General features: G+C 40.2%; 1 protein-coding gene across 1 annotated transcript; it reads right to left on the bottom strand.

Moving 5' to 3' along the window:
• Window positions 1-3,626: 3,626 nt before the first annotated feature.
• On the bottom strand, window positions 3,627-13,168 carry LOC127443765 (A disintegrin and metalloproteinase with thrombospondin motifs 1-like). Its single transcript, XM_051702625.1, has 8 exons — window positions 11,689-13,168; window positions 9,014-9,354; window positions 8,797-8,929; window positions 8,249-8,706; window positions 7,966-8,152; window positions 7,691-7,869; window positions 7,399-7,574; window positions 3,627-7,293 (listed from the first exon to the last, which is right to left on the bottom strand). Exons 1-8 carry the CDS (start codon window positions 12,284-12,286, stop codon window positions 6,567-6,569), a joined length of 2,799 nt encoding a protein of 932 aa, XP_051558585.1. The 5' UTR covers window positions 12,287-13,168; the 3' UTR covers window positions 3,627-6,566.
• Between the last annotated feature and the right edge of the window lie 704 nt (window positions 13,169-13,872).

Genomic DNA, 13,872 nt, shown 5'->3' with positions numbered 1-13,872 from the left:
ACCAAAACAACGTGCTTTCTCAATAAAACAACTATTGGTTTAAGTTAATATATTTCTTCAATGTAACATATCTACTAGTTGCAAAGCTTAAGCATTAAACACCTTTTTGATATTATAAGGGAACGGATGTTTTCCCTAGTCAACTATGTTACGGACAAACTGCATGTCATTACAGACACTGATTTAATGCTACACTTCAAGTAACACACATAATTAATGGTTCTTTTGTCTATTCTGCCATATGTGTAGTTATTCTTTTTATATAATTTTAAGAATTGTATGTTTTTGCAGATATTCATGTAATATTTACAGCACGGTCACTAGTGACAGTAACCTTTTTTTAATATATCATAAATCTGCCTTAAATATAATTTTGGTAGTTTTAAGAGATATTATGCAAAACTCTAACCTTTGTGGATGTAAAATAAACCTTGAAGGATATCAGCATTCTTGTTATTTGAAATGTAAAAAAAAAAATCAGCAGTAACATAGTTGACAGTGAAAGTAACATAGTTGAACAAGCAATATCCTGCTTTTTTCACAAAATACAATGACACCATTTATATAAGATCTCTGTTTTTACTTGCAAAGGAACAATATCTAGTTAATTTTGTAAAATCAATGAAATGTCCCATAATCCCTAATCATCATGATTCACATGCATTCTGCACTCACACACATGCACGAGGGCACACACACCCTCAGTGTCCTCGGAAACATACAGGCTTAAATTATGACAAAAAACTGATCTATGGAAAATAATTCATTATTATCAGTGTACATCAGTAGACAAAGTAGGTTCACATCAACCATGTTACCCAAGAGTTGGCCCTAGGGTGGCTTAGTTGACAGGTAACATAGTCAACAGTTCCCCTATTTTGACTCTTTATGATTTCAATGGTAGGCCTTGCCTGGCCAACCACATGGCATTTTCTTGATCAGGTTAACCTCAAATTTGAATATATATGTTGGTTAAAATCATGAAAATATTGCAAACCATAACAATGTACCCAACATAGTTGATGGTCAATTAATGTAGTCCTTGACCAGTGGCAGATTTAGGCATGGGCGACATGGGCAGTCACACAAGGTGGCATCTTGCGGTGGGGGGGCACAGAGGAAAATGACATCACATGATGCTGGTCACATGGTTTTGCGATACACCATTTTTTAGTTGCGGGGGGGTGTTTGTTTAGTAACATAGCTGACAGAACTTAAAATAAGAGCAAAATAAGATATTTTCTTTATTAAAATGTCAAACTCAATCTAAAAAATACTATTTTTCTTGTTTAGAATTTAAAAATAAATACAATAGAGATAATGTTGACTTTAACATTTTTTTATTCATTATTTTGAACTTAAGATCCACCCACTTTAAAAATGGACAGTGCAAAAACTGTCAATTAAGAAACATCATGGCAATTTCAAGCAAAATGAAACATGGGGTGCACAAAATATTTGTGTGATATTATAACATGCTTTCACTTAATGGATAAACTGGGATATTTCTGAAGAAAATGGAGAGAATATATAATTATCATCAATGGTCATGGAATGTACCCTAATTATATAACGAGCCAGGCCTTCGACATGGCCGGGTCTGGTAAGGGGGGCTAGATTTTCATTGCCCCCCCCCCAGAAACTTCTGACACCCTTCCCCCAGACCAACGAAGACACCAATTTGCCCAACCTATCTCATTAGCTACGTCTGTAACACTTAAAGTAAAAATTATTGAATTGTAGATCAAATTACCTCAAAATCAACATTTTGGATTCCTGTAGCTCAACTGGTAGAGCATGGCGCTAGCAACGCAAAGTTCATGGGTTCGATTCCCAGGCAACACACAAACTGATAAAAACATATACCTTGGATGCACTGTTAAGGTCCCAATATACTTCCAGAGAAGTTCTTAGTCATTCTTTGTTCAGGGGTAAAAAAATTTTCGAAACAGCCAAGCAAAGGCATAGTTTTTGCAAACATTCAGACACCCGCCACACCGCTGTGGGAGGTGTTTAGAAATACATTTAAAAATGAGGACACTCAGTAAAACCTTAACAAATGTGACATTAAAATGTGTAGTCAATGACTTTATGCCTCATTCTATGAGTAGAATTCACTCGAGGTCAGTAAAATAGAGTTTTAACTACTCAATGATGATTTAAAGTAATATATATGCAGTATATAATGTTTAATTTGTCTTGTTTACATTCTGAAGTCATGAGGCTAATGCGCTAACACACTATACGCAGCCATAATATGCGCTGATTACACTTAATTTATGATGACACTGATACTACTGCAAAGATGGGTGTATAAAAGAGTGCTAATGGTCAGAATACAGACAAAAGAATGATGAGAAGAGAGGGATATGTTACTTTGGGCAGATGTGTGAATGGCTCTCACTGCATAAGGCACGTGAGTGAATGGGCACTTGATAGTATTAGAGTAGATTTGATTCCTTTTGAAGACTAATTAAACAAAGAAAATCGCATGACATGGTCTTGGAAAATGTCTCTACGTGAATGTAAGTTTGCACCAGCTTGCTAATAACTCTACACACCAGTGTGTTCATGTTGACTGATCTTGACTGACTGAACAATGTAAACAAAGTAGGTGGAGCTTTAGGCCACACCTACTGATGATGTGGACCAATGGCAGTAAGAAGGTGTTTAGCAGCCACTAAGAAGTTTTCATAAACGTTCGCACAGGCGAGCTGGTACAAACCCCTGAAACGATTTTGTACTAAGTATATCGGGACCTTAAGTCGCTTTGGATAAAAGCGTCTGCCAAATGCATAACTGTAAGGTAAAATGTACACTTTATCTTTGCACAAGATGATGACCTCATATGGATGAGAGTAGTAGTTTTGCAGAGCAAAAACACGTGTTTAGGAAAGTTCTGTGGTGTATTTGTCTTGGTATCAAAGGTGTGTAAAGTCACTTAATATTGTGCTGAATGAACAGGTGGTTGTATATATTATTTAGCAGAAGTGCTGGCTTACAAATCTGGTGAATAGACTTAAACTTGAACCACCCTTGTAATATAATGACTAACCCCACAGTGTAACCCCACTCTTTAATTATTATGGATTGTTAAGACTTCCACATTATATCCAGTGATGTGATTGTTTTCTGTGCTGCTACGACGGCTTTCTTTGAACAGTTAATAAGTAGTTCATATTAATTTGATAATCATTTTTTCTGTGCCAGTCTTGGGGATGACAGACTGAGCTTTCTTATCATTGTCATGACCAGTTCTGGTCATATTGACACTCTTTTATTTTTAGTTTTATGAATACACATACTTACATTTTTGTACTTTACGTACAGTATACAATTATTTATTTATTTGCTGTTTTAAGCAACCTAATCAACCAAAGGTGATGTAAGAGGTTGTTTCATTTGACCATAAATCTTAAAAAGATATACAAAATTCTACACAACCAATTAACCACGTTTAGAGACACACATATTTTTTTTTATCTATATATTATTGCCTAAATATCAATCTACAGACCCCCTGCAGTACCTTCATGAACCCCCAGGGGTCTATGGACCCTCATCTCAAAATCCTGGATTTAGTCTAATGTACCATCCACAGAAAAAATAACACAACAACTCAGTGATATTGGTCCACAAACTTGTGATTCTTTATTCATAAACCTAAAATCATAGATACTGTATAAATACTTTAATATAATCTACATCCTTCAGTTATTTCAATAATAATAATTATAATAACAAATATAGCTGCAAGCAGCAATTAACGGGGTTCAAGCTTTTAAAGTCCTTTAAGTACATATGCAACCGATAGCACTTAAAACAATGATAAAGTGCCTTAATTTTCAGAACCATCAGGCTAGGAAGCACAGAGATATGGAATTTTTTACATTTCTGACTGTTATAGCACCACCAAGAGGCAGAGGCATGCAATTTTTGTGAATGTCCTCAGAATGACCCCATACATATGTAAGTGTCCCAAATTTGGTGATGATATTTTGTTTTCTGTTCAAGAGTTATAACCGTTTTAGTAAAAATTGGCCACGCCCACTACGTACGTTTAGGCATATGTTTGCGATGATAAATCGAAATAAATTTTTTTTATACTGGCACTACTGGAATCTTTCTGCACTGGTTTGGTTCCGAACGGCCTAGGACTAGTTTGAAAAAGTAGTTTTTTTAAAATAATCTTAAATATTTAACAAATGATTTGATTCACACCAATGCTTCTTGAGGCAAAGTTGTTCAGAATGAGGAGATCTATCATACGGTATGAATAACATGTGTCTGAGTGAAACACAGTGGGATATATAACAATTTACACACCCGGTGGCCAATTTTTTTTCAAATTTTGCACAAACCTCTAGGGCCAAGAATCAAATATGCCCACCGCGTTTCTTTCCGATCGGCCTTTGTTAACCTAGTTTAAAATCTGCTAAAAAATGATTGGTCGATGGTGGCCATGTTTTTTGAGATATGCAACTGTCCTGATAGAACTTGATGGCACCTTGGACAAAGACATTGTATGCAAAATTACAGGTCGATCGGAACAATGGCTCCTTAGATAGAGCCATTTTTAGGTTTTTAATTTTAATAGCTCGACCGAATGGCCAAGGTGCGCATTTTTTCCCGAGTGTCCTATTAATGACCCCATACATAAGTTTCCAGAATTTGGTGAAAATATCTGTGATGAGGAGGAGGGTGGGGCCTGGTCGTGATGACACATGGCCGGCCCTGAATCGGGCTAATCAGCCGAGAGGGGGATAAAGACGAGCCAGAGGCACCAGTTAGAGAGAGAGAGTGATGCACACGGCCGCGTTACATGTGTGTTTGTGTTTGTTTATGTTTGTTTTATGTTTAATTTTATCATTAAATTTTACGTTGACTGTTTAGCCGGTTCCCGCCTCCTCCTTGCCCAACCTTTACCTGTTACAATATCTCATACCATTCAAGAGTTATAGGCATTTGCATAAAAGTTACCACTCACGTTTCGTACGTTTTGGCGAGAGTTCTAACTTTTTTTGATAATTAATGATATTGAGGCTCCAGAAAATCTTTCTGCACTAATTTGGATCCGATCAGTTGAATGGCTAGGACTAGTTCGTAAAAGTAGAAAAATCGCAAATTGCGAAACAATACATGACGGAAATGAAATCGGAGATATATGTTTTGTTCGGCTTGAGTCAACGATTCCAATTACATAAGCCATATTGAGTGTATGACGCATGGTTCAGGAGTTATGACTCAAAATGTGTAATGTTTTTGATTTGTTAACTATGGCGCCCCCAGTTGACTGATCGGGCTAGACCATGAGCATGTGTAGTCAGCTGGAGTACTACTATTCCCCAAAGTTTCATGTCTCTAGGCCTTACGGTTTGGTCTGCACGATCAGTTTTATGGCAGAATAATAATAATAATAATAATAAAAATCTTAGCAAATACAATAGGGTTTCAGCACTTCGTGCTTGATCCCCTAATAATAATAATCCTAACAATTACAATAGCGTTTCAGCCCTACGGGCTTGAACCCCTAAATAGAAATACAATAATTATAAAAAAGCAACAAGATTATATTAAATGGGCTGTACAAAAATAAATAATGTTTGGATATTCTGTACAAAAAGAAATGCCTCATTAGAAAGATGCCTTCTCAGAAGGCAGAAGAGGACAGCTACTTATGAAGTAGTAGTAGGAGAGAAGTCTCTTGTCATATCTCCACAATATCCGGCAGAACTAACACACCCATACATACATACTTAAATGCACACACACAAACACTCTCACCTCGGGTATAGAATCCATGCTCTTTTGTCTCCCTCCCCCTCATAAATAGGCTCCCTCTTGATCAGGTATGGCTTTGCAAGATGGTGAAAAATAAACCTAAGAAGCTAAACTTAAAGCTAGAGTATGCATAATACCTGTTGTGGTGTTTGTTAGCAGCATGTGTGCCTAGCTGTGGTGAGATATGCAGTGGATTTTGGCAAGAAAATGGCATATGTTAAATACTGTATGTGCTCTGAGCCAGAGTTTACAACTATTCAGTGGAGAACCACTAGAGGGTGCTTTATATAACACTCTTACTAACAAATTCCTCTGTCCCAAGCACTGCTCTTGACCCCAGCAAAAGTCAATAATTCCTATATGTTCTACCCTCTAATAAGCTCTTTCAATCTTATATCTGCTTGTGACATATTAAACCTGTCTGTCAGTCCAGCTCAGACAGATGGTACAAATGCATAGCTCTTTCATGCATTCTTTCACTAATCATCCACCATATACACCTATGCACACTCAACATCTAACACGCATGACTTTAGCATCCAAAGCAGCAGAGATGTCTGTATTCTCATCCTCGATCACACCTGTCATGACAGGTACATAGTGTGCCAGCTTTGTCCCCTGTACCCAGTGTTGGATGGGCAGGAATTAAAACACTAAATGAAGCTTGGTTGCAGTCTCTGTTAAAAGGACCCCTTTGAATCCCAAAAACGTTGTTGTTCGGCACCAGATGCCACTTGCAGGATTACAGCCGTTCCAAGGTGGTTTTTAAGCCATAGTTTTCACTTTCAACAAGGAGTCTGGTTGCACAAGTCCAGAAGAGGTCGTGGTCGATCTTTTGCATTGCAGCTCTCGTGAGGCAAAGTGCGGCTATCATGTCCTATGCAGCGCAGTGGACGCTTGCGGAAACCTCTGCCACATGCTTTGGAACAAGCTGACCACTCACCCAGCAGCCAGGATGGGCAAGCCTGCACAGCACAGGGTTGTGAGGATGCAGGGCGCAGCTCTCCTGGACAGTCTTTTGATTGACGGCCATGAGCATCAAGGCAGAGGACATCTCGCTTCTGGACACCACCGCCGCAGGTCTGCGAGCAGGGTCCCCACTCACGGAGGGTCCATTCGGCATCTCCTGCTTCCCTGATAGCATTAATGGATGGCCGGTTCGACCCGCTGGGACCAGAGGCAGGGCGTGGAGCAAAGTAGCTGTATTTTACTCGTGGCCGAGGGTACTCACCAACTGTCAACACTTGAATGGTAAGAGGCTCAGGTAAAGGAGCAAAGCTTCGCAGGCGCTCCAGGGTGGCAGAGGAACCACTGTATCGGAGGAGTGCGCCACGTAGAGAGATGTCAGTCTCTAAAGTGGTAAGCTTGTAGTCGCCATTCAGTAGGTATGTGCCATCTTGTCTGCGAACTGCTAGGTAGCTATTGTCGTTGCGACGGCCTCCAATAGAGCGCTGCTTGACATCAAGGTGTGTGGCACCAGCTGGAATTGTAACTACATCCTGATAGCCCGGTCTAGATGGAAGAACAAGCAAAGGTCAGTATTAAATGATATCTGAGAAGGTACTTCGGAAAACCCAAACTAAATGGTAAAATCTGTTGAACAGATTGTAGGCTTACCTAGCACGTTCCACTGACCCAGATACTTTCTTGCAAGTAGATCCATCTCCTCCACAGATGCCACACTTGTCAAAACGTTTGTTGGAGCCAATGACTCGGTCACAACCAGCCTTCACACACTGACCTTGGACGCAGACGGAAGTGGAGTCTGGGGTACATGGTGTTCCATCAGCCACCTGAAGGGATTAGAGGAAACCTTAAATTAAACATCACAGGCCCTCACACTTGTACCCACCTACCCAGTTTTAGATTTTACAACCCTTGATGGGTCTAAGCTAATTGAGACATTCACCTTTGGCTTCAGAACGAAGAAATAGCCTGTTCCCTTTGCTCGGCACACCAACTTGCAGCGGTCCTTAGGAGATACTCCTGCATACTTCGGCACCCACTCAACAGCTTCAATTGAGCCAAATGACAACTGAGAGGAGATGTCATTGTGGGCCAAACACTGTTCCTCACGGAATGTCAAACCTGCATGTAATGAAACAAACAGAGATGAGTATCAAATGGTTGACATCTCATCATACTGTTGAAGCAACTATTTAATGACAGGATTATCCCATATACCATTGCTATCAGGGCAGATCTTGGTGTTGCAGGAGCGGTACTGAATTCTCTTGCCCTCGCAATATTTGCCTCCGTTTTTGGGTAGGGGATTGTCACAGTCCCTGAAAGAGTATTGTACACCTCCTCCACAGGTACGTGAGCATTCTCCCCAAGGACCCCAGGTTCCCCATCCACCATTTACTGGAGTCTAAAGGCAACAAGACAGAACCATTGTCAGTTACCACTTAGTAGATTAATACAAACCACATTATGTAAAACAAATAGTATACCAAATGGTGCTCACCTGATACTTGGCTGCCTCAATCTTACTCAAACACTGGCCTGCCATACAATAGCTGGAAGACCCACAAGGTGTCCCATCGGCCCATGGAAAGTTCTTGGTTTGGCAGACCAGCAAGCCATTTGCAGTTGTGACGGTGCACCAAAGGGCAGCGCAGGTGGTGCTCAGGTCAGGACAGTGCTGCGACTCCTCCCCAAATGTGAGGCGGCACTGTCTGTCAGCATCATACACAGTACCTGGCAGAGCCTGGGGTAACTGCTGAGACCTCTGGGGCTTGTCTAGAAGACACTGCCCATGGCCATTGTCCAGGAAGGACGTGACCATCAGAGCACTGCAAGGAGACCAGGGCTGCAGCTGGTCCAGATTTGACAAGGTTGAGGCCATCATGTGGGAACTCCAGTGGTCGCCATTAATGCTGGCACACTGCTTGGCATCATCATGGGGCATGTTGAACACATGACCTACAGAAGAAGCAAAATCATGGTCTTAATCTAAACTTTGCCTAGTTTCAGGTCACCTACTTTGTACAGGGCCATGAGTATGTGCCTTACCAAGCTCATGTGCTACTGTGAAGGCTGCCTGCAGACCATCATCTTCAATAATGGAGCAACTTCGATCAGGATCGCACACGGTGCCCACATCTGCCATTCCCAGAGTGTCACATGAGTGAGCTCCACAAAGATCCTGTAGGGAACAAGGTTGACAAATATAAGCCACTCTTCTCTTACTCGCATGAGATTGGGTGTGTTTTATTCAGTTAAAACTTACCTGTCTGGTAAAGAGTACTGCTGTGTCATAGTGCTCCGGGTGGCGGTCACTTGAAGGGTTGTGCTGTCTTTGCCACTGGCAGAAGTTCCTAAGGGTAAGTGCAGCATTGGATGAGACCTGGGGGCCATGCTCTTCCTCATACACAACCAGCAGCTTCACAACAGCCAGAGTGATTGAATTATGAATTGTAGCATGACGATAAAGACGAGATGCCACAGCCATGATGGTTAGCAGGTAGGGTTTGAGGCCAGCACCATGAAACTCTGCCATTGACTGGTCTGCCACAATCATGATCTCCAAATAGCGAGGAGTGGACACAAAGCGACGAGATCTCTGGTGTGCTGGAGGATAAAAAGACAGTAATCGAAACCATTAGTATATCAGAACAAAAACTTGAAATAGGTTAGCTAAGTGAAAAGGGCATTTATAGATTTTTCAATGCCTTTAAAAGACCTTAACAAATGGCTTGACAAGTGCAGCTTTCTTTTCTGTTCTTTTCTATTGAAGTTGGGGTGGTACATATCGAAGGTCTCGACCTGTTTTTTAATAGCCAATAGCTTTAGTTTCCATAACAGCCAAGAACCATTATTCGCTACTTGCTATTGCTAGTCGGTGGCAGGTGGCATTAAGGCCAAAGTATACCTTGGTTTTCCGTGTGCCGGTACGTCTCAAAATTTCGTCATCAGCACAGTTTACGTGGTATGTGCAGGTCATCGGCACACCAAACGAGTGCATAAGCACTCATGGTCAAAAGAGAATACTTTAAAAAGGCTAAGCATTTGACTGAGCAAGACTAAGTACTATCTAAGTAAAAACTAAGTATATCCGAGCCTTTAGGGGGCGGAACATTCCCATTCTAAAAGAGTTTTTTATTAGACAAATGTTTGTATATGCCCCTGAGTAAAAGATGTCATCACTATTTTTATTATGTTTTCTAGAAGAGATTTTAAATTTGTATATCTGCTACAAGTTAGTTTTTTCACCTTTTTAGCAGTAACTAGCATATAGATGGCCTTAAAGGAATAGTTCACCCAAAAATGAAAATTCCAGATATCCAGATGTGTATGATTTTCTTTCTTCTGCTGAACACAAACAAAGATTTTTAGAAGAATATCACAGCTTGTAGGTCCATAAAATGCGAGTGAATGGGGGCCAGAACTTTGATGGTCCAAAAAGCACATAAAGGCAGCATAAAAGTAATCCATTGACATTTGATCTTCAGAAGTGATCTGAAAGAGATCAATATTCAAGTCCTTTTTTGCTATAAATGTTCCTCCCTGCCCAGTAGGTGGCGATATGCACAAAGAATGTAAATGTAATGATAAATTATGAGATATATAGAGAATATAGAAATGTAAAATGAATAAAAATATGAATGAATACTCAACCTACGGGGACTAATTCTTTCAATATTCACTCTCCCACTTAGACTTTGGGAAACATTCAAATTTAGATGAATTGGTGCTATTTTAGTGCATTCCTGTCTTTATACTGTAAAAGGCTTTGTTTGGAAAATATTAATAAAGCATTATATTGTTACTCTAATTTTGTTTTCATTTCTAAGATAGAAATAAATGTATTTTGACAGGAAAATAAGTATATATATAGTGTCAAATTTCAGCATTTTCAAAATCTGCGATTAATCACGATTAACTATAAAAAATGTGATTAATTGCAATTAAAAAAAATGTCATCGTCTGACAGCCCTAAAAATAACACATTCTAGCATCGGATTAGAATGTTATTATAACACACAATAACAAAATAGAACCTCCTGCACAAGAACCTGAGATGTTTCTTCTGCATTAGACACTTATGCTGTTTCAAAAAGTGGTGGGGACATTCCCACCCGTCCCACCTTGGTGAGTAAATGATGAGAGTATTTACATTTTGTGATTAAAGCTAACAGACATTGACTAAAAGTCACAAAAATCCTTTAAAATAGTGAAGCAAGATGACATTTTATGTCTTCACATTTAACTGAACAAAAAACAAAAAAAAAAAAAAAAAAACTGTGTGTTTAAAAGGAATAGAAAGCTCTTGTAAAGATGCACATCTTAGTGCTTTGCCTCAGCTGTATTTCTGCTCCGCCCAAACTCGCGCACTTTCACGGGAAACGTTGGCGGAAATACAAGCCATCTACTGTCCTCCGGTGCTAGTCTGCGCAACGTGCGGTACCAGGAGGAGAACTTCCACGTCTCTCCAGCCCATTCCCATTCCCAACCCCGCCTGCCACTCCCTCCAACCCTCAACCTCCCCTTCCTCCTCCAGTCCTCTCGAGTTAACCCTCGCCTCGCTTTTGGCGAATGCTCATCTACCCTTTAATATAATTCATAACTATAATTCAATAAGTTTATTTGACATATTGCCAGAATTGTCGGAAATAAGATAAACAGTATTAGCAGTAGATTCATTTGAGTTACTCTAGCACTAAATTCCGCGATTTGGTGTTTAATGCGTTAACACAGACTCAAAAACTCTTCAACCTGGATAATTCGATCCTCATGCGCCAGCGCGCACCCAATGACGCGGAGTCACCGGGTTTATTGGGGTTACCGGAGGCGTGCGTAAAGAATGACTGGAAAATAAACTTTGAATTGTGTCTGTTTGTGATATCTTTCACTAAACACAGGATAGCACGACTAATACAATTTTAGGTTGTAAGAAATGTTTACCTTTAGAGTCGTGTGGCATTGGCTCTGGATTTGATTTGCTCGCATCTGGTTTCTCGGGGACCTTCTCCTCCTCTTCATTGACGCCACACTTAGAACCGTTCTCCTCAGTCAGGAACCCCCGTTTTCTTCGGCGAATGGTGTGGGTGTCTCCATCTGAAGACTGCGTGTCTCCACTGGCGTTTGAAGGTTGAATGAAATACTCTTCACCGCCGACGTAGAAGCCGCCCCGCAATCCATTGCACAGATTGATCGCCGCGGCGGAAAGTTCTTCACCGTTCACGGTTCCCGAGAAGAAGCACCGCGCATCTCCGTCGCTGTCGAACTCCTCGCTCTCCGGTTTCCCCACCATCTGGAACACAAACCCAGGCGCTAAAAAGGTCTGGTCCGGTTCCAGCACCAAGATCATCCGCTTTCCAAAGGCGTCCAACCGGTAGATGCGTTTCTCCGATTCCTTTTCCCGTGCTTCTGCCGTATGGGTCGGTTCGGTGTCGTAAGAGTCGAGCCGAACTGGTACCACCGTGCTCTCCTCCCATGCGCTCTCTGCCGCGTTTACGCACAGAGCTGCAGTGAAACCCAGTATAACGCGTAAAAAATACATTATATTCCCGTTGGGTCTTCAAGAAAACGACAAAACACTGGTGGACCCAATTGAAAATTCTCACAAAAGACAACCTGACTCCAACAACTCAAGAAAAAGTCACAAATACTGAAACAGGTACCAAATCCAGTGCCGATGCCGACTTAAAATGGAAATCAATAAAAGTATGGTTGTGCCCAGGACTTGAGAGTCAATAGCAGCAGTCTGAAAGTTGAATGTCACTCCGCTTCAACTTTCCAGAGCAAAAGAGGAGTCTTTCAAATAGTCAAAAACGGACTTGGACAGGCTTTCCTCGCTGTCTCTTCAAGATTCAGCTCTCCTTTTCTCTTAGAACCGAGAAGAGCCCTGGTCTCTATTTATGCCCCGGTGCAGGACCACCCCTTTCCTGAAGCCCCTTTCATCTCCTGCGCAACAGAGAGCTGGCGCACAGCCACAATCATCAATCATCAGACTACAACACTCATAGCCCAACAACCTCTGTATATAAGACTTTTAAACTGTATAGCAGCTCCTTAAAGTCCATATCACATCAGTTTGACGCAAGGTTATTGAGGACACTTGGAGACACTAGTTTGCTCAAATTTGTCACTGTTAAGTGACCAGAGATGGCAAACAGCTGACTGAAGATTTGGCTGAGGGTGGTTCTGATCCAGCAGTGGAGCTGCTAAGGTGGACCGTCTCCTTCTCCAGGAACTTTGAACTAGACCTTTACAGAAATGAAGTTTGGACTAATTGAATTACATAATTATTACAAAATGAAACGTCATATACAGTATATACAATAATGGGCTTTTAAACCATGATGGTCCTACCAAGAGAATTTGGTGAATTTTTGATTTTGTGTGTCTGTGTGTGTCAAATCATTGCTTTTGAAGGGTACTACACGTTCAGTAGTTAAATATATGAATCAATGCAATTAATAAATGGACGAAAAGTCTGATTAATATGAATTAATTGGCCGTTTTTTAGTGACTTCTTATGTTAAAGAGAGTTGAAAGTCTACCTTAACTGCTACTAGTGGTTGTAAATCAACTTTAGAAGTTACACACAAATCCACCAGATGGCAGGAAACACCAACAATTTATACAGACTTCATTTCCTTCACAAACTTTTGTGCAATTGACAAATAACACAACAAATACAGTAATTAGCCTATATATTTTTAAATAAAGAGTTTAGGTTGGAATATATATATATATATATATATAAAAGTGTATGTTTATTCACCTTTTAGCATTTGTTAACTTAAATGTTAATAGTACTAATATTCAAATAATGAGTTCATAAATCTGCATGTATAATAATTATAAAAAATGTAGAAACATTTTAGTTTTAAATAGCTTTAGATGACGTATAACATGCATGCGAGACACTGCTTGAAATGACATATCACATTGTACAGATTATACCAGGGTGTTATAATTAAATTATACTTTTTAAAAAATACCTTGGAGTTCCATGTTTATCAGTCAGCACCATGGCATATATTAAAGTAGCTACTATTATGGTATTACCATCTGACACCATCACTGTGCCATGGTACCACACAGTACTTTTTTTGTAAGGGGACTTCATGACAGTGTAAA

Source organism: Myxocyprinus asiaticus, chromosome 7, assembly GCF_019703515.2.
Source record: "Myxocyprinus asiaticus isolate MX2 ecotype Aquarium Trade chromosome 7, UBuf_Myxa_2, whole genome shotgun sequence".
In the NCBI taxonomy this organism is placed as follows: Eukaryota; Metazoa; Chordata; class Actinopteri; order Cypriniformes; family Catostomidae; genus Myxocyprinus; species Myxocyprinus asiaticus.
The sequence above is the reverse complement of the archived record's forward strand: the minus strand, read 5'-3'. Positions and strand labels throughout refer to the sequence as shown.

Coding starts and splice junctions, on each gene's coding strand:
- LOC127443765 (XM_051702625.1), bottom strand. CDS start 12,286: ATGTATTTTTTACGCGTTATACTGGGTTTCACTGCAGCTCTGTGCGTA. Junction 9,355..11,688: donor AATGCCACACGACTCTAAAG/GTAAACATTTCT, acceptor TTTATCCTCCAG/CACACCAGAGATCTCGTCGC. Junction 8,707..8,796: donor CACAGTAGCACATGAGCTTG/GTAAGGCACATA, acceptor CTTCTTCTGTAG/GTCATGTGTTCAACATGCCC.